The sequence below is a fragment of the Aplidium turbinatum genome, chromosome 2 (genome assembly GCF_918807975.1).
Source record: "Aplidium turbinatum chromosome 2, kaAplTurb1.1, whole genome shotgun sequence".
Taxonomy (NCBI): Eukaryota; Metazoa; Chordata; class Ascidiacea; order Aplousobranchia; family Polyclinidae; genus Aplidium; species Aplidium turbinatum.
The window spans coordinates 5,674,782-5,693,047 of record NC_137473.1 but is presented as its reverse complement, the minus strand read 5'-3'; the positions used below and the strand labels follow the sequence as shown (position 1 = coordinate 5,693,047).

Genomic DNA, 18,266 nt, shown 5'->3' with positions numbered 1-18,266 from the left:
CACTGTTCAGTTCAGTTCAGTTGTTTTTATTTCTAACCTTCACAGCAAAGACAATTACACGACAACATAAAGACATATACTGCATTAAGACAGCTGAAAGCGACGTTTCATTTGCTTAGTTGAGGTTTAGGCTACAAAGTAAACTGTTAATTCATTTGTAAAAGTTATTTGTTGGAGCAAAAATGCCTGGAAGATGTGTTGTTTGGGGATGCAGCAATAATCCGAAGCCTGGGATAAGTGTTCATCAGTTTCCCAAAGATCCAAACCTGTTTAAAAAATGGCAGAAATTTGTTCAACAAAACCGAAAGTATTGGAAGGCTAAAGCAAGCTCACAAATTTGTTCCGTACACTTTGACAGTAACCAATTTGAAGAATCGAGTCTACAAGTACAATTGGGGTTTTCAGGCAGGTAAGTTTCTACAGCCTAGCCTGGGTTAGACTGCATTTCCAATAGTGCTCATTGCTGCATTGCTATACTAAACTACCATAGTGTTATTAAGCTAGACTACCACTGTCACACATTAATTGGGTTAGTCTAATGTCGTTATTTCAAAGTTGATCTTTGATAAGGTTTACAGCAGGACAAGAAAGTTTTTTTTTTTAAATAATCTTGAGAGTTAACTGTAAGATAATTAAACTTTCAGTAAAAGGATTCTCAAGAAACGTGCAGTTCCATCAATTCTTAGCCTGCGGCAAAACGTAGCTTGTACGTCTACGGCTGAACCACATGCAAAGACAGAGAGGAGTGCTGTCAGAAAGCGCCGAGTTCAACAAGTAAATTAGCTACCATAGCTAGCCTACAAATTGCAAACCTACTAGTTATATTCTCTCATACTATTCAGGTTTTGTGTTTATACTACGTGAAGGTTAGTAAATTATCTCGTAGCCTACATATAAAGGTGTTAATGATCAATTTTCTTTTCTACTCATAAGACTGCCTTTAAGTACCGTACTTTTTCTTTAATTAACACATATGTTAAGTTCTATACTGGCATGTCAAGTGCACTGCTGTATTAGTCTACTTAGAGAGTATTTTATGTGGTACTGATGCCAAAAAATATTTCAGCTTTTGCAACATGAAGTAACTACAGTGCATTCGAAAGAAACCCAAAATATTGGTAGCAGCCTTGTAGATCAACAAGTGGTGTCTGTGGAAACAGAGTTAATTGCTGGTCAAAACTCTACTAGTATAACAAAAGAAGCAATTGATGAACAGGAACAGCCTTTGATGATTTATGAAGCCATGTTTATAAATCCACAATGCAAAGTTGCAATGACCCAAACCGTTAATGTTTCCAATACCAGAAGTATAGGTAATAAACTTGTTAAATAGGTTACTAGATGCTAGCCTATCGATGTTAGTCGATTTCATAATCATGCTACACTGCCCAAGGTTTAAAATAAATTATTTTTTCCTTCTTCATCAAGTTGTAAATAACTTATTGTACTGCAGTGAAATATATTGTATGTAGGCTACTGGTAAATTGTTACACAATCCACATGTGCTAAAAGTTTTCAATGATCCACTAAAGTTATTGTAGTGTCATCCAATAGTTAACATTGCATTAAAAGTATCAAAGATTAATGTTAGTGTTACAATGAAAAAAAGCAAATCCTTCATTGAGACAATACCACAGTCATAATACTACTGTAAACATTAGTTAACATAACATACATACTAGTTAACATAATTTATGACTAGCTGTATCAGCCACATTTAATTTCTGCAATGTTTTAGGCATCCAATGCAATGTACCGATAAGATGTAGTGATGCCGCAACTCAATGTGTAATACCGGTAATGGATTTTATTCAATCTTCTACTCCCATCCATAGTGAAAATGAAGAAGACATGCATGAATGTTTGGATGAAGATTACAATGAATCTTATGATTCCATTTCTTTCGAATGTAATGAGTAAGTGATGCATAATATTCTGGCTTGTGTTGACACTTGGAATGTCTAACTGGAGTTCATAGCTGCCTATTGAGCTGGAGTAGGTCAGGTCTTTATTGGCAGAATGCCTCAATTTGTCCAGCTACATCCACTTTGAAACATGTATTGATATTTTCTTTGTATTTTCCAGATCAGAAGCTAATCAAAAATCAATACCGGAAAATAAATATGTGATTTTCCATAGCATGCTCATGAGTTTGTTTTTAATCTGTCAATTATGTGGTAAGGCAGGAGCAACAACTTCCAGTACATGCAAGGGAACACTGTTGGCAGTTAAACAAATCTGCCATCACTGCCGTCAGTCTTACAAATGGTTTAGTCAGCCATTTGTGGGTGGAATACCAGAAGGAAATATTTCGTTAACTTCCTCTATTTTGTTCAGTGGAGCACTACCTACAAAAACTTTACGTTTTTTGCGCTTTTGGGGTGTTCAGTGTTACGAAAAGCGTACCTTTTTTCGACATCAAAAAAAGTTTTTAATACCTGCTGTCAACCATGTCTGGAGTATGAAGCAACAGAATGTACTGCAAGAAGCAAAGAAGGATGTTAATCTTATTTGTGGTGGTGATGCAAGATGTGACTCTATGGGCCACTCTGCTAAATACGGAAGCTATACTCTGATGGATGTGAAGCAAAACCGTATTTTAAGCATGGAAATTGTCCAGGTAAGTTTACATGTTCTTACGATGCTACTTGCTACAAAATCGTGTCCTGAATTATGTTATGTTGTATTTTCATCTTTCAAAGGAATATATATAATATTGAATGGAGTTACCCACAATTCTGATGTCGTAATTTTGCTATTTCCGCAAATCACAAATGTAATGGAAAGCTCCCCAAAAGTTACATGAGTATTGTATACAACGAATACATGTTTTCCCTCAGTAGTTACTACTGTTCTACCTAATGTAAGACGTGTGTTTAGAGTAATGAGGTCAAGGGAAGTTACCACATGGAATTAGAGGGATTGAAAAGGTGTCTCCATACCCTTTCTAGTGCTGGAGTCAACATATGCACATTGATTACGGACAGACACCTGCAGATACAGAAGTGGATTAGGGAGGATCATGAAGAAATGACGCATTACTTTGATATATGGCATGTTGCAAAAGGTAAGCGCTAAACATTGAAGCAAAGAAAACCATAAAACGATTAACGATCTAAACAACAAGTTTAACTCTATTAGTCTACTCATTTTTCATGTAGTTTAGTTTGTGCCAAAAAAGATCTTGCTAAATGCATTAGTTATTGCAATGTGAATGGAGCATTTAGTGATCTAGTCATTCGTAAACCATTTTATACTGCAGGCAACTCGCTAATTCTGTAAATTTCCTTTGGTTAAGGTCTTTCGAAAAAACTTGTTGCTGTAGAAAAGAAGAAGGGATTTGAGCTTGTTTCGAAATGGCGACAAAGCATTATAAACCATCTGTATTGGTGTGGTTTGACAAGTGATGGAAATGGTGATTTAGCTTTAGCTAAATGGGACTCTCTGCCAAATCACATATGTGACATCCACACTGGACACAGTGAGTTATTTCCTTCGTGCTTACATCTGCCACTTGCGAAAAGGAAGTACTTCACAGCAGGTTTGTTCTGTACTTATTGTCTTTATTAACCTCAAGTGTGATTGCAGTAACATAAAAGAAGGCTGTTTCAAAAGCATGCTAACTGCTTATATTCGCTCAGTGTTGGATAAAGTACCTTGTGCAATTTTCGACTTGGCTTTTAAGTGTTTTAAGTTGACATGTGAAGTTTAGTAGCAAGACTCTTTATTTTCAGGATCTGAATGTTATGAAGCTTTGACAGGATTGTTGGGAAGCAAGAATCTACGAAAAGATGTCACGAAATTGTCCCCGGAAGGGCAGACGTTTTCCATAGAGGCCTACCACAGTCTTGTCAATCAATTTGCACCCAAAATGTTTCACTTTGGTTATGCTGCCATGAAATGCAGGTAAGCCATTCAGCAAATATTCTGCCTAACCATTGTTAAAGAGGCTTTTAAGAATGTAATAAGCCTACAGAGTTATAATGCAATGAGATTGCTAAAAAACAGCTTGTCATCGTCAGTAATCAACGCTTATGTTTAACTTTAGATTGTTACTTGCGGCCCTTCATTACAATGAAAATAGCAGAAAGGAGCAAGCTAAAACAAAAGACGGAAATTTGCAGTTTTCTCTTTCCTTTCCAAAAGGCAAAGGAGATTCTCACACGCTAAAAAAGATAATGCAAGAATGTACCTTCAGTAAGAATACATGTCTTCTAAAATTGAAATATGTGCTAAAGTCTACTTAAACAACCTAATAGTGCGTTTATTCGTTTCTAAAACTCATAAGCATTTGCTAGTCCCTAAACACTCAGCCAGCTATTCTTCGACAGTTGCAGCTGCTTGCTTCGGTTAAATTACGCGATGAACATTGACTAGAAATATATTTTATAACCCTTGCTTTGCAGGTTACGTTGCTGAACTTATAGCTGAAGTGACTTCAAGAGTTGAAGATGCTAGTAATGACATTCCAGAGGAGTTGTCATGGGAAACCCCTCCTCCTTTATGTCACAATCTCAAGCGTCCAGATAAACAGAGTGTCGTCAACAATCATATATCGCGTTTTCTTACAAGCGCACCAGTTAATAACAGTGAAAGTTCATAACCTTATAGATGTACTTCTGTGTTTTTTGAATGTACGCCGTACAGCATATTATTTCATATTTCGCTTTCGTTTGGGATTGGTGGTCGTATTAGTTTATCTTTCATTGATTTCATTTTTCACCATTGCCATTTCTTTGACTTATTGCTTAATACCATCGCGGACATACTTAACCGCTATAAAGTAACTTACAATGCAACATAAGTTAGTAGCCTATTGCACCATATTTGTATCAAACTAGATAACACACATTGGTGAGTCTTGTAAAAGTACTTTATTAAGGGGGCGAAACATTACGTATTAAACAATAATATCGATATAACCTAAGACTTGATATGGCTTCTTCAGAAGAAGCCATATCAAGTCTTAGGTTGTTCTTCAGGTATTTACAGTTGAAATCCAACGAAATCGTCCTCATTGTTTTGGAGCGAGAATTGGGTTCTTATACAAGTCACGGCGCATGCTGGAAGAACCACTCTAAGGTTTCGACCAAGGTACCCCCAACACCAACGGGCTCAGGGCCGGATTTAGCTGATGGGGGGCCCGGGGCACTTTTAGATCGGGGGGCCCCCCTGCAAAAAAATTTTTCGCGCCGTAGGCGCGAAAAACCACCTCTGCGTCAACAGTAGCATCAATCCAGCACTGCACAGCATTTTGCAGAAACTTCAAAGGCTGAAAGGAAGAAAAAATAACACAAAATCACATTTTTTCCACGTAGGGGGGCCCTTCAAAAGTCGGGGGGCCCGGGGCAACTGCCCCCTCTGCCCCCCCCTAAATCCGGGCCTGAACGGGCTAATTGCCTATATGCAATGTGCTTATGGCGCTTATGTTCAGGAGCCCCATGAACTCCATACTGCTGCTTGTACTGCAGCCAGGCAATTTCTAACACATCCACATTGAGACAGGCTGCCTGAAACCCAGGGTGCTCTGTTATGCACTTTATTTCGCAGCCATACGTCTCCCGTCCTTCTCTTACTTTTTGGGCAATGCACTCTATTTCGGTGCAACACCTGCATTCCGCTACTGTTGGAAGGATATCGCAGTTGTCGCACTTGCACCTGTAATTTTATAAAAAAAAAATCAAATTGCAATAGCCATACGGCATGCATATCACTTGTGTACTGTGGTGTTAAAATAAACACTGTTTTGATATCAGTGTAAGGAAGTTTTCTTAGAAAGGCACTAGATCTAAAGGTGGATGGGAAGAGGAAACGCGGTCGTCCAAGAAGTGAAACCTGGTGGGTAACGCAGTCTACTACCGGTAGGCCTACTTATAGAAATGCTTGGGATGATTACCGTAATGGTCGCATCGATGAAAAGGAATGTTTATAGAAGGCCACATGTTGTTATATAATAACTTCAAAGTAAATTGAGTAGCCTAATATTGCGCAATGCTACACAGCAAAAAAGTTATTGCCTTTCCCACAGTTTAAGCCATTTATAGGCCGCAGACAAATGTTTGTTTACAATTGGTATCTATATTGTGTAATGCTAATTAAATTTAGTGTGTAAAAATACAAACGCTGACAACATACCAGTTTAAGCTGTTCGTTCGAAGCTCAATATCCGAATCCATTGCTTCACATACTTCAATCTCCTCTTCTGAGCTGCTTGCCAAAGGCTCGAACATGTACGGTTGAACATGGTCGTGATCAGATTGCATCGGAAGATGTTCATTTCCAAAGTCACAAAATACTTCAGCCTCTTCATCAGAACCGCTGCTAAAATCTTGTAATGTCTCCATACCACGTTATTGAAACAAAATAACTTCACTTGCTGCTTGTCCGAATTACTTATTTCTGCAGTGCGATCTGACATCGATGCGAGAGAATTCCCGGTGAAACGTCATCGCTCAACAGTCGCCTTTACGCAGTGACGCGTGTCGGATCGTCAACTATCAGAAAGTGAAAATAAAAGGCCCTCAAAGCACCCCAAATACAGCTCAAAAAAACTTTTTTTTTTCAGGCATTCTTATTGACCACGTATAAAATCAGAAAATCACTTTTGTAGAAAAAATTTTTTTTCATGTCCCTAGCCCTTTAAGCTTTCATTTGTTCGTTCAAATTAGTTTTTCGTATCTACTGTCTATGTTCATCTACAGTATCTACTGTCTATGTTCACCTACAGGACAAAGAAGAAGACCTACAGTACATACAAATAGACCTACCTTGTTCTTTTGGTGAAGTGACTCCCAACGTGTGTGTCAAATGTGTTCAAATCACGCATTTGTGCTGATTGAAACAATCTAACTTGATGATTGCTTGATTTGTCATTTGTTCTGTTACAGAGCCGCATTATAATTATTTACCCTCAATTGTGTTTTGTAGTAGCTTGTAGACTTTAGTTTGTGCTAAGTAGTTTGTGCTAAGTTATAGACTTTGATTTAGCTATCTTTTATAAACTTGAACAAAAATGTCTCACTACCAAAGTGAAGAACAAAAGGCAGCTGCTCCAAATGAAACTGAAAGTGGATTGTCAACTAATCATGGTAAGTTTGTTCTAGTCACCATTTCTCATCATCTACGTTTTTATTAAGTTAAACTAAAAAAAGAAAAAATAATCTTCAATATACTAGATGTTTTTTTTAAAGTGGTTTGAAACCAATCTCAAAAATCTTTCAAAAATTGATTTAAAAATGTGATGTAAAAAAACGAAAATAGATTGTTTCTAATGTTAATGATGCTTTTACTGTTTTTGATACCGGTATTTTGAACTTTGATACAATATTATCATATGCCAGTGGCTATTAAACTTTTTTGGTGCAACACACTTGGAAGTTAAACTGGTGACACACTTATGACAATTGATGGCATAGATGTACATTGACGAAGTTATGTTTTATGCTATAGGCTATGTGGATACACGAGATCAAACATCAATGATCCATATGTTAATTTAATGTTTTTTTTTGTAAATTTTAGGTTGTGGAATATTAATAAAATGCTTGTCACATCTACGAAGAATTTCTTATTGTTTTTATTGTACTACTTGAGTTTTGTAACGAAAAGGACCTGTGTGTTGCTAATACCTGGTTTAAGAAAGAGGAAGGAAGAAAAGTAACTTTCAGTGCAGGTGGAAATGAAACTACAATTGACTTTGGGTTGGTATGTAGGTAAAACAGAAAACTAATCAAAGATGTGAAAGCGATACCATACTAACTTCAGCATAGGTTGGTGGTTATCGACTTGGACAAGAAAGGTCTGAAGAAAACTGTAAGGGTGATCAGAAGAAAAGTTTGGAAGTTAGAAGATGCCGACACAAGAGAAAGGTTTAAAAAGAGAATGGAAAGTCTTGTTCACAACGATGTGACAGATCTATGGGGATCCTTCAAGAATGGAGTTCTTCAAGCTTGCGATGAAGTTTGTGAGAAAACAAAAAGCAGGATGGATCGAGGAGATACGTGGTGGTGGAATGAAGAGGTGAGGGAAGTAATTGAGGAGTAAAAAGTCGCATACAAGGATTGGTGCAGAAATAGGTCAGAAGAAACTAAGCTCAAGTACAAGCAATTGAAAAATCGGGCAAAGAGATTAGTTGCAAAAGTTATGAAGAAAGAAGCTGAGCAGGAATTAATCAAATTAAAAAATAGTCCCAACGAAGTATATAAGCTTATGAAGGTTCTAAAGTGGGATGGAAAAGATGTGGATTGTGGACAATGTATTAAAGAAAGGGATGGAAAACTTGGTTTCAGTGAGAAAGATCGTGGAAGAATTTGGAAAGAACATATGGAGGTGATAACGAATGAGGAAAACGATTGGGATCAAAATGTGGAAGCCGTCGTGGTAGCAGGTCCATTAAAGAGAGTAACTCGAGAGGAGATGACGCAAGCAATGAAGAAAATGAAATCGGGGAAGGCTCTTAGACTATCTGAAGTCACTGTGGAAATGATACGCACAAGTGGAGAGACAGGATTGAAAGCAATGCAGGAAATCAGCCAACGTGTGTTGGATGGAAAAGGAATGCCAAATGAATGGAAGACGAGCGTGGTGACACGTATCTTCAAGGGAAAGGGTGATGTAATCGATTGTGGGTCATATGGAGGAATAAAACTGTTGGATCATGCAATGAAGGTAGTAGAATGGGTGTTGGAGAATAGAATAAGATCTGTGGTGAAGCTGGACGAGATGCAGTGTGGATTTATGCCTGGGAAGGGAACGACAGATGCTATTTTTATTTTGAGAAGGTTGCAAGAGGAATATCGGGACAAGGGAAAGAACTTGTACAATTGTACATGTGCTTCGTGGACATGGAAAAGGCGTTCGATAGAGTTCCAAGAAGAGTGATGGGATGGGCAATGAGGAAAAAAGAAATATCAGAGGCACTCGTGCAAGCAATAATGAGTCTTTATGATGGTGCAAGGACAAGAGTTCGAGTTGGATCTGCCCTCTCAGACGAGTTTTCAGTGAAGGTGGGTGTACACCAGAGTTCTGTCCTCTCTCCTCTTATTTTTGCCATTGTGATTGATGTGATTACCGAATGTCTAAGAGAAAATTCATTGATGGAGATACTATACGCGAATGATTTGGTTTTGTTGAGTGACACAATGGAAGATCTGAGAGAGAAATTTGAGAAGTGGAAGGAATCGCTTCAATGTAAAAGTATGCGTGTCAACATCAAAAGACAAAGGTCCAAAAAAGATAAATGAACACAGTTTTTGCAGCTTACATCTTCATTTAACTGGAAAAGATCCAAAGACTGGACCTCATCTAGAATGTATATTTGCCTGACAGCCTGAAAGGACGACCAGACAGAAGAGGGCTAAGGGCATCAGGAAAAGAGTCGCTCTCTCTGCCGTTATGCCTAAGAGCTGGAAGGACTTTCTTCGTGTTGACCAAGACAAGACTGAACTCTTTGGTTTCTTGTCACGAGAGACCATTCGTCTTCCAATACCTGATGGCAAGTAAATGTATGCGACTTGTGGAATTGGTGTCCTGTGCTCTCCTGCCGAGTTGACCAACCTCTACCCATGTTCTCAGGAGGAGGCGGATACACGCATGCTTCTACGTGGAAGATGCTGTCCAGAAGGAGACGAGAAAGGTGATCATACGCACTGTAGATACTGATGTTGTGGTACTGGCTGTGGCTTCCTTCAACCATATTAACCCTGACGATCTCTGGATAGCTCTTGGTACTGGGTCCAGCTTCCGGTACATAGCTGTTCACCGCTTGGCTGCCGCCATGAACGCCAGACGATGTGCTACTCTCCCGGTCTTTCATACCCTGACAGGGTGCGACACTGTGTCTGCATTCGCTGGCAGAGGGAAGAAGACTGCCTGGGAGATTTGGACAGTTTTCCCAAAGGTGACTGATGCCTTCAAAGAACAACTACGCATGCGAAGTGATGTCAGTGAGGAGTCAATGTCACTGCTGGAGCGCTTCGTTATGCTGATGTATGACCGCACCAGCGACATCGTGGAAGTGAACGACGCTAGGAAACAGCTCTTCGCACACAAGTCGAAGGCTCCAGAAAACATCCCTCCTAGGCAGGCAGCATTCCAGCAACACACCAAGCGGGTTTCTTTCCGGGCCAACTGCTGTAACCAAACTCTGGTCCTAAATCCCAAGTTTCCAAGCCCATCTAACTGGGGCTGGACCAGTGCCGGTCTTTGGGGTGTGCAAACCGTGCGGTCGCACAGGGCCCGCAAACTAGGGGGCCCGCAATTCACTCAAAAAATGCATTAATTTTTGTCATTTCTAATGGAAAAATTTAACAAAGAAATTAGCAAAAAGAAAACATAGAGACTCAACGGGTGCAACCTATTTCGTCCCTGAACATTTCGTACCCTGAAAAGATCGAGAAAAAAAACAACAGAGCCGAAGTCGCTGATCGGAGTTGTCGCAAACATTTCAAAATTTCTCTCGATCTTTTCAGTGGACGAAATAGGTGGAAATCTGATTTTGTTACTCCAATTTCAGGGTACGAAATAGGTTGCATGCAGAATCAACATAGAGACATAGCTTTATTTCCTAAAAATGCCTAAGAAAGCATGATCTTATCGTTTTGCTATGCTACCGGCAGGGCCGGATTAAGACGAAACTGGGCCTGATGCTGCAGCGCAAAAACAGGCCTATTTTTTCTAGGCATTGGTACATATGCATTCGACACTCTGACTCCACCGTACACGCGTAATCAGACCGACCAAAGAGCCTTTATTGCTTTCGACGCAGTCAGCCAAATTTTAATGAACATGAACAATAATAACGACGTGTTATCGTAAAAACTCGAGAGTAACATCAGGCTATGTAACACCAACACAATTCAATACCAATATTGCCTGAAAAGCGGAGTTAATGAAGAAAAGGCTAATCCAGATCAACTTAACGTTGGCATATTGTCAATGCTGCGCTAGTGCTGCTTACTTATACTACTGTTTTTCGAGCCTTAGCAAGCGCGAAATCTTCGATCATGTCAGTGCAGTCAAGGCTGCTCAGCACCTCATGTTCAATGCTCATAAGCGCCAGCATGTTTAGCCTTTCCTCCCTCATCGAGGACCGCAGCTCTCCTTTGACTATTCCCAGTTTTGAGAAGCTCCGCTCGCCGGAGGCATTAGACACCATCAAGCACAGATAGATGCGCAAAGCAATCTCGACGTTTGAAAATGTTTGAGAAAGGTTCAACGACGACAAAAGCTTGTACATGGTAAGCTCTGCTGACTCGTTCACACTCACCGATTTCTGGGTGCGCATAAATGCAGCAAACTGTATGAGCTCAGCCACCAGCGTGTCTTCCAAGTCATCTGGATACGAGGAAACGAGATTTTGAGCTTTATTCTCGATCTGCTTTATGCTCAATGACGTTAGCTCCGAAAGAAATCCGAATGTTGTAGATATATCCTCATACGCCTTCATTCGCTTTTCCAGTTCAGCTAACAGTCTGTCGATCATGACCAGATATATATGGGTTTTGAATGTTTCCCTAGGGGTGAGGTTTTCTTCGTTTGCAGCTCCTTCATCAGGCATTAGCTTTCGCTTACGGCCTCGACGTTCTTCAGCCTTGTATTCGCCGTGAGGAACCTTTTCGATCGCCATCTGCTCATACACGTCAAATCTGTCCCGTGCAAATTGAATCGTGTCGACCAGTGATGCCAATAAACTAGTTGCCGTATTCAGACTGACTGTAGGGTCTTGGAGGCTAATGCTCGTACTGTTGAGACGGCATAGGATATCGTTCCAGGCAGTCGCCATAACTGCTGTCTCAAGTTCGTCCATCCTGCGCGAAAATCCGTCGGCCTGGTTTCTCGTATCGGCCTTCTGCTCCTTATCTGCCGCAAGCTCATCCAGGACTTCTTGAATGCTCTTCCACCCTTCTACTAGCGCTTTGACAGCATCTGCACGTTCACACCATCGGGTTCCAGACAAACCTTTGAGCGTTAATGTGCAGCGATTCTTCAGTTTCTGCCAGCGATATGTCGATTCAGACAGGAAAACGTATAGTCCATTGACAAAATGAAAAAACCTGGTACAGCCAGCGCAGCTATTAACAGCCTGGTCTCCTACCAGGTTTAAACTGTGGTTGCAGCATGGAATAAAAGCAGCATATTTACATTCTCGCTTCACAATTGCCTGGACACCGTTGTACCGTCCTGACATGTTTGACGCATTGTCATACGACTGGCCTCTGCAGTTAGTAACATCCAAGCCATTTTCCTTCAGAAAGTTCAGAAGTATGCTAGCCATGTGCGTAGCGGTGTGTCTCATCATAGGCAAGAATGTCAAGAACCGTTCAACTGGACCCAACGGCAGAATATATCGAATAACAATCGTTAGCTGGTCGAGGTGTGATACGTCAGGTGTAGAGTCAATCGAGACAGAGAAATACTTCGCCTTCTTGGCTTCTTTCAGGATGGTGTCCTGCACCTTTTGTCCCATGAGCTGCACCAGCTCCTCGCAAATTGTGGATGACAAATAAGAAATGTGACCTTTCCCGCGGTTCGCATATTTTCTAATATGGCTAGCCAGCAGAGTATCGTACTCCGCCAACAACTCAATGATGCCAAGGTAGTTACCATTATGAGGGGAACCTATGATCTCATCCGCGCCCCTTATAGCAAGGCCACGCTTAGTTAGGAATATCAGAACGTCGATGAGCCGCTTTACAATCTGGCGCCAGTAACACCGCTCTTCCTCGACCTGTTTAGCGGCTAGGTAGTCAACACGACCGGCCTCCCTCTGTCGGCTCGCAAAAGACAACATAGCCTTGCGATGACCATCGCTGCTTTCATGCATTTTTATTCTGGATTCGCCTGACCTCCAATTGTCGAAACCGCCGGATACGAACTTGGTTGCTTGAACAGCATTACCACCGAACAACTTGCATGCAAAGCAGAACACCTTCCCGGTCGAAGGCGAGTAGCACAACCATTGTCTATAGGATTTTTCACCATTGAGCGGATGCGTACGCACGAAGAAGGTCTTAGTGCATCGACGTTGGCATGATTCACCTAGGTATTGTCTGGCGCTCTCTTCAAACATCGATTCAGTGTGTTGGCAGTGTTTTGAACCTTTCTTGGCCCAATATTCTCGAGTGTCAGCGTTGATTTTACCCCACTGTCCTAAATCATTGGTGATATCCTCCAGCGTTTGCGCCAGTGCTTCGCCAGTGATAGCGTCTCCTTTCACCTCTGCTCTCTCCGCTGAACCTTCCCGCTCTTTATCCTCTCTTTCCTCATCAGGTTCATCTTGCTTGGCCTGGTCTTCAGGAGCGCTCGAATTCGCAATCGCATCCGACGCAGGCAATTGAGACGAAGCTGCTCGCATTCCAAAGTATGAACTCAGTTTTGGAATTTTCGCCAGAAGCTTTTCTTGTTCTGCTGCTTCTTTCCTTTTCTTTTTCGCTTTATCCCATCCACTGAGTTGAGACGCCATAGCAAGCGTGCACAAAACGCAGCTAAATTTGTAAATTGTGGAACCGTAAAATTTATCGCATTAACTTGAAATCTTCCGTTACAATAAACACAACGCCGTATATTTAGCCTACGTCACAGTGCAAAAAAAAAAACATTAGCAATTGTCTTAGAATTAAGGCAGTCGCTAGCGTCCAAGTGAACCCCAATGCTTTCCATCATTTTTTGTTATAAACTGACACTGGTTTCCATCATTTTTTGTTGTGAACCGGCAGTTGTTTGCACGGTGTTAGCTTGTGAACCGGCAATGAAACAACATTGAACTCAACAATAATGATTGCTAACTCTTTTCCCAACCATAATGAGTACTAATCTTACTGCCTTAACCTAATCTATTCCTAAGGCTTAGCCTAACTCAGTGGTTCTCAACCGCCGGTCCGCGAAGTACCGTATCTTACTTTCTGCCAAGCTAATTTTAATCTGGAATCATAAGCATTGCAAAGTTGATACTTCCTGTAAAACTCATTTTACGCTTGGCCGATTCACAGCAGTAGGCTAAAACTGGCATAGCCTATCTCTCCTTCGTTGATACAGCAGAACTGTTTAAATAATAAAGGTTAACCTTCCGATGACCTAGATTTTGTGCCGTTTATGATTGTTTCGTCATAAACTGCGTCTAGCTTTCAAAAAGTTTTGTAATACAAGGTCATTCTTCACTTTTCAGATGCTGCAATGGCTTGTCCTGTTAAACTACAGAAGGATTAATATGGAATCAACGAACCAACAAGTGTATTTTAACAAGAAGGAAAAAACTAAGACTTCTGAAACAAATAATTCTCAAAATGGAAATGAACCAAGTATCAGTAGGTGCAAATGTAAACTACGAAAAGGGCATATGCAGATAAGTTGAGTGTCACAGAGGGAAGTAAGAAACGAAAAGGGGAATTTGTCAGGCAATACAATAAAAATACTTGGAGCTTGGTTTTACAAAGTTCCGGGTAGTGAACAATCGTCACGGCCCTAATGTTTGGTGTGCTCCCAAATTCTGCCAAATGACGTTATGAAACCTTCTAAAGTTGTTCGTCACTTTCATTCAAAGCACAACAATCTTGAAGGCAAGCCACTTGAATATTTTGGACGAATATTCTCTGATATGAACGATTAAAAAAAGCAAATGAAAAGATGACGACTACCGAAAAATCCTTTCTTCATGAATCCTATCTAGTTTCTCTACGAATAGTTAAAACCAAAAAAAGCATACACGATTGGGGAAGAGTTAATAAAGCCGTGCATCTTATCTGCGGCTGAAGTAATGAAGGGCCCTGAAACAGCTCGAAAAGTGTTATAATTTTTCATCTTAAATAAGTAGTCTATGCCAAAATCTTGCTTTATCTTACGTGCCTAGGCGTAACACTGTGCCTAGGCGTGCGAAAGTTGGACTACAAATTTCATAATAAGAATTATTTGTGGGTTAATTAAGCAAAGGAAAACTGTTCAGCGTCCGGAAAATTCACGTCTGTTTTCGTCTGGGCCTATTTCAGGAATGGGCCTAATGCTGCAGCATCAATAGCATCCACCTTAATCCTGCACTGGGCCCACCGGACAGCACCATTTTACAGTAATATTCATGCCCAAATTTTTGTTGAACATACTCTCAGAATGCCCTAAATTCAAATTAATGTTTCAAAATGATCTGGGGAGGCCCCCCAGACGAGCCCCTGCCGCTGGGTGTTGATTTAGGCGAACACGCCGTCTGGCTTCGCCCGCCGACCGTTAAACCAGCCCCTTCCCCTTTCAAAATACTTAGCTACGCTGCTGAATTGGATCATTGTCGTTGGGGCCAGCAAAGCATATTCCGCACAGGGCCCGAAATACCCTAAGACCGGCACTGGCTGGACAAAGGAGTCTTCTAGGTGGCAGCCTCTCTGGACGACATTATACCAGAAGCATCAAAATCTTGCCAAGAACTGATCCACTCCAACGGCAAGTAGGGGTGTACCGGCCGCGAAATTTTTTTTTCCACGAGATTTCTGTATCATTGATTCTACTCACTCTAAAAGTAAGATTTTCCGAAAGTGTTAAGAGATTGGTTGATTCAGATTGCGAAATAACTATTTACCAATGAAATTCTGCAATGATAATAAAATATAAGCTTTCCCTAACCCTACTTTTTTTGAAAAGCACTTGTGCACCGCAAAAATTAATTTAAAGAAGAAAAAAAGTGTGACTTCGTCGGGCGTCGAACCCCCGTTCCCACGATCACCAGGCGAGGATGAAACCACTGAACCAACCGTGCCAACGAAAAAATGTAGCATTCACACGGTTTTAATCCAAACTTTTACCAACATATGTAAATGAGACAGCAATCTCGTGGGAAAAAAATTTTTCGCGTACCGGCCACTGCAAGTGCACCAAGGCTGCACTGAAGTGCACTGCGTTATGTGCATGTTCGGGAGACTGTTAGCTGCTGCGATTACACACTTCGACATTTATGCGGCAATATGGATAATTCATCTGTATATCATTACCGATATGTAGGGGAGAGTGTCCAACAATGCCCCGCTTTTTGGAAAATTGAGGTTTAGACATCAAAAAAAATTTCTTTTCAATTTTTTTTTTTTTATTATGAAAGTTCCTCCTTTTCTTTAGTATTTCCACATAAAAAAAAGTTTAAAAGTTTTACACAAACTTCATAATCAGGCGTTAAAAATCACCTGTGAAAGTGGGGCACTGTTGGATATGGTACCCAACAGTGCCCCGGGTAGGATCCAACAGTGCTCCTATCAAAGTAATTGGTGTGTTTAGTTGCAATGTTGAGCCACTCTTTTTGCAATGATTACTCTAGGTATGAAACTTGTGTTAGTACCAGTATTGTTTTACATGATGGATGTCACTGAGCTGGTCAGGTCAAGACAAAACTTTTTAAAGTGGTGCATATGCTACACAATTATCACAGACACAAAATATAACAGCAACAATTATCATAACATGTAGGACACGCTATCTGCCCGTCGTGGTGACTGTGCTTAAACGAAATAATGCGAATAGGTTCCCAGGAACCATGCGAACACATTGAGCTGTAGTTTATAGAACAGCCCAAGTTGCTGTAATTACTTTTTTAAAAGCTTTGGTGTTATGACCTAACCCTAACTACCAATTGCAATAAGGAAGGTGTTTATTCAACAGTCAATCAGTGAAAGAACATGCAATAATAGCCCCGATAGCTCTATTGGTTAGCGCGTCACTTCTGAAACAAAGAAGCTTCAAGATCAAGCGGCGCTGGTTCGACTCTCGGGGTGTGCGCTTGAGCAACGCACGTTAACCCTTACGAGGTTGGGCTCCCTGGAGTCTTGCTCAGTTTGGGGGGGGGGCTGTCGATTCTTCTTATGCTTTAGGAGTGATATCTCTGTTATTTTTTAAGGTACGGTTTCAAACTTTGGGATTCACTTTGTAAAATTATTTACGCTGAGCATATCCGAAAATTAAACCTATGTGAATTTTAGAACTGCTCATAGACGTTGAAATGTTGAGGTGACTTATGACTTTTGGATTATTTTGCGATTAAAGCGATTGTAGCGTGAGTTTACACATTATTTTTTGATAGAGTAATGAAGAACATGCATTGCAATGTTGTGATTAAATTTTTTTTACATAATCTCAATTTGAATCTATATTTTTCATGCAAAATAATAACTTTTCCCACGCTCAAAATAAAGCTCGCTACTTGACTAAAAGAACAATGCTTCATCTATTACATGCAGTAATGAGATTTCTGAACGCGTGTCACACCAATTTGGATTATGATCTTGTGACCTCGGTTCCAAGAACAGCAACTCCTACGCTTTATTAACAAATGTAGACCAGCTGAAGAAGCAGGGTCGCGTTTATCAAATACTATTATGTAATCCACGAAACGAATGGAAGATCATGCAACAAAAAACGCGGTTTAAATGCAATGTATTGTAGTTGCAACAGCGTCTCTCAATGTAAGTTCAATGTGAACTCGGCTACATACAAGGCTAGTACTAGGAGTAAGATTACCCGATAAAGTCGATGATGCTCTACGTAAACAGAAGTCAGAAAGAAATTCAAAATAAAACAGTTACGGTTCATTAATAAACAGAACGTCACAACGCTTTTCACCAAAAGGAAAATCTGTAATGCCTCGGGTCATTTTCTTGTGGATTCAATAAGCTCTCTAAGATTCATATGCCACACACTAAAATCCAAACAATATTTAGATTTATTCAAAGTAGTATTTATTATGCGTCAAATCATTGTGAACCTGGAGAAATACTTTACAAAGAATTAGCTGCCTAATGGGCGTTTATGCGATAAAAATGTCAGTTTGGCAGCAAAATATTGATAAGTATTTTGATTTGGTTACAGCAATACCGGACTGCAGCAATTGGCACAAGGCTCTTGCAGCAACGTTTTTCAACTTGATTCAATGGTAAAGCAACCTGTGTTCTGTCAGGTTATGTACACACAAGTTCAGAAATATTTAGGAATATGCAATGAGGCACATTGAAATTACAAGTGGCTGCACATTTACAGTTCGATAATACGAGGAATTGAATACAAGCTAATACAATCATTTCGACGTGGATTCAACATTGCAAGACAATGTGAACATGCGCGGGTTTGCAATTAGATTACTTCTCTTCTATCCTTGTTTGTATAAAAGTCATAAAATCAGTCGTTGTATCCGTGCTAAAATTCAGCTATGTTCAAACCGCATTATATTGATATTTTCTAAATAGAAAATGGATTTATAAAATATGAATACAATACTGTTTCAGCATATAAAAATGCTGAATTTTACA

The 18,266-nt window shown here is 40.2% G+C and overlaps 4 protein-coding genes across 4 annotated transcripts; 2 read left to right on the top strand and 2 right to left on the bottom strand.

Moving 5' to 3' along the window:
- Positions 1–53: 53 nt before the first annotated feature.
- Positions 54–2,435, top strand: LOC145765635 (uncharacterized). Its single transcript, XM_082577467.1, has 6 exons — positions 54–409; positions 645–774; positions 1,067–1,313; positions 1,739–1,916; positions 2,086–2,273; positions 2,338–2,435. The coding sequence occupies exons 1-6, from the start codon at positions 183–185 to the stop codon at positions 2,433–2,435; spliced, it is 1,068 nt and encodes a 355-aa protein (XP_082433593.1). The 5' UTR covers positions 54–182.
- On the top strand, positions 2,338–5,517 carry LOC145765017 (uncharacterized). The gene is made up of 6 exons (XM_082576751.1): positions 2,338–2,620; positions 2,881–3,067; positions 3,299–3,541; positions 3,735–3,906; positions 4,049–4,197; positions 4,407–5,517. Exons 1-6 carry the CDS (start codon positions 2,462–2,464, stop codon positions 4,601–4,603), a joined length of 1,107 nt encoding a protein of 368 aa, XP_082432877.1. The 5' UTR covers positions 2,338–2,461; the 3' UTR covers positions 4,604–5,517.
- LOC145765634 (uncharacterized) lies at positions 4,833–6,627 on the bottom strand. Its single transcript, XM_082577466.1, has 3 exons — positions 6,136–6,627; positions 5,390–5,658; positions 4,833–4,837 (listed from the first exon to the last, which is right to left on the bottom strand). The coding sequence occupies exons 1-3, from the start codon at positions 6,342–6,344 to the stop codon at positions 4,833–4,835; spliced, it is 483 nt and encodes a 160-aa protein (XP_082433592.1). The 5' UTR covers positions 6,345–6,627.
- A 4,330-nt stretch (positions 6,628–10,957) lies between these two features.
- On the bottom strand, positions 10,958–13,462 carry LOC145765633 (zinc finger MYM-type protein 1-like). Its single transcript, XM_082577465.1, has one exon. The coding sequence runs from the start codon at positions 13,460–13,462 to the stop codon at positions 10,958–10,960; it is 2,505 nt and encodes an 834-aa protein (XP_082433591.1).
- Positions 13,463–18,266: the final 4,804 nt, after the last annotated feature.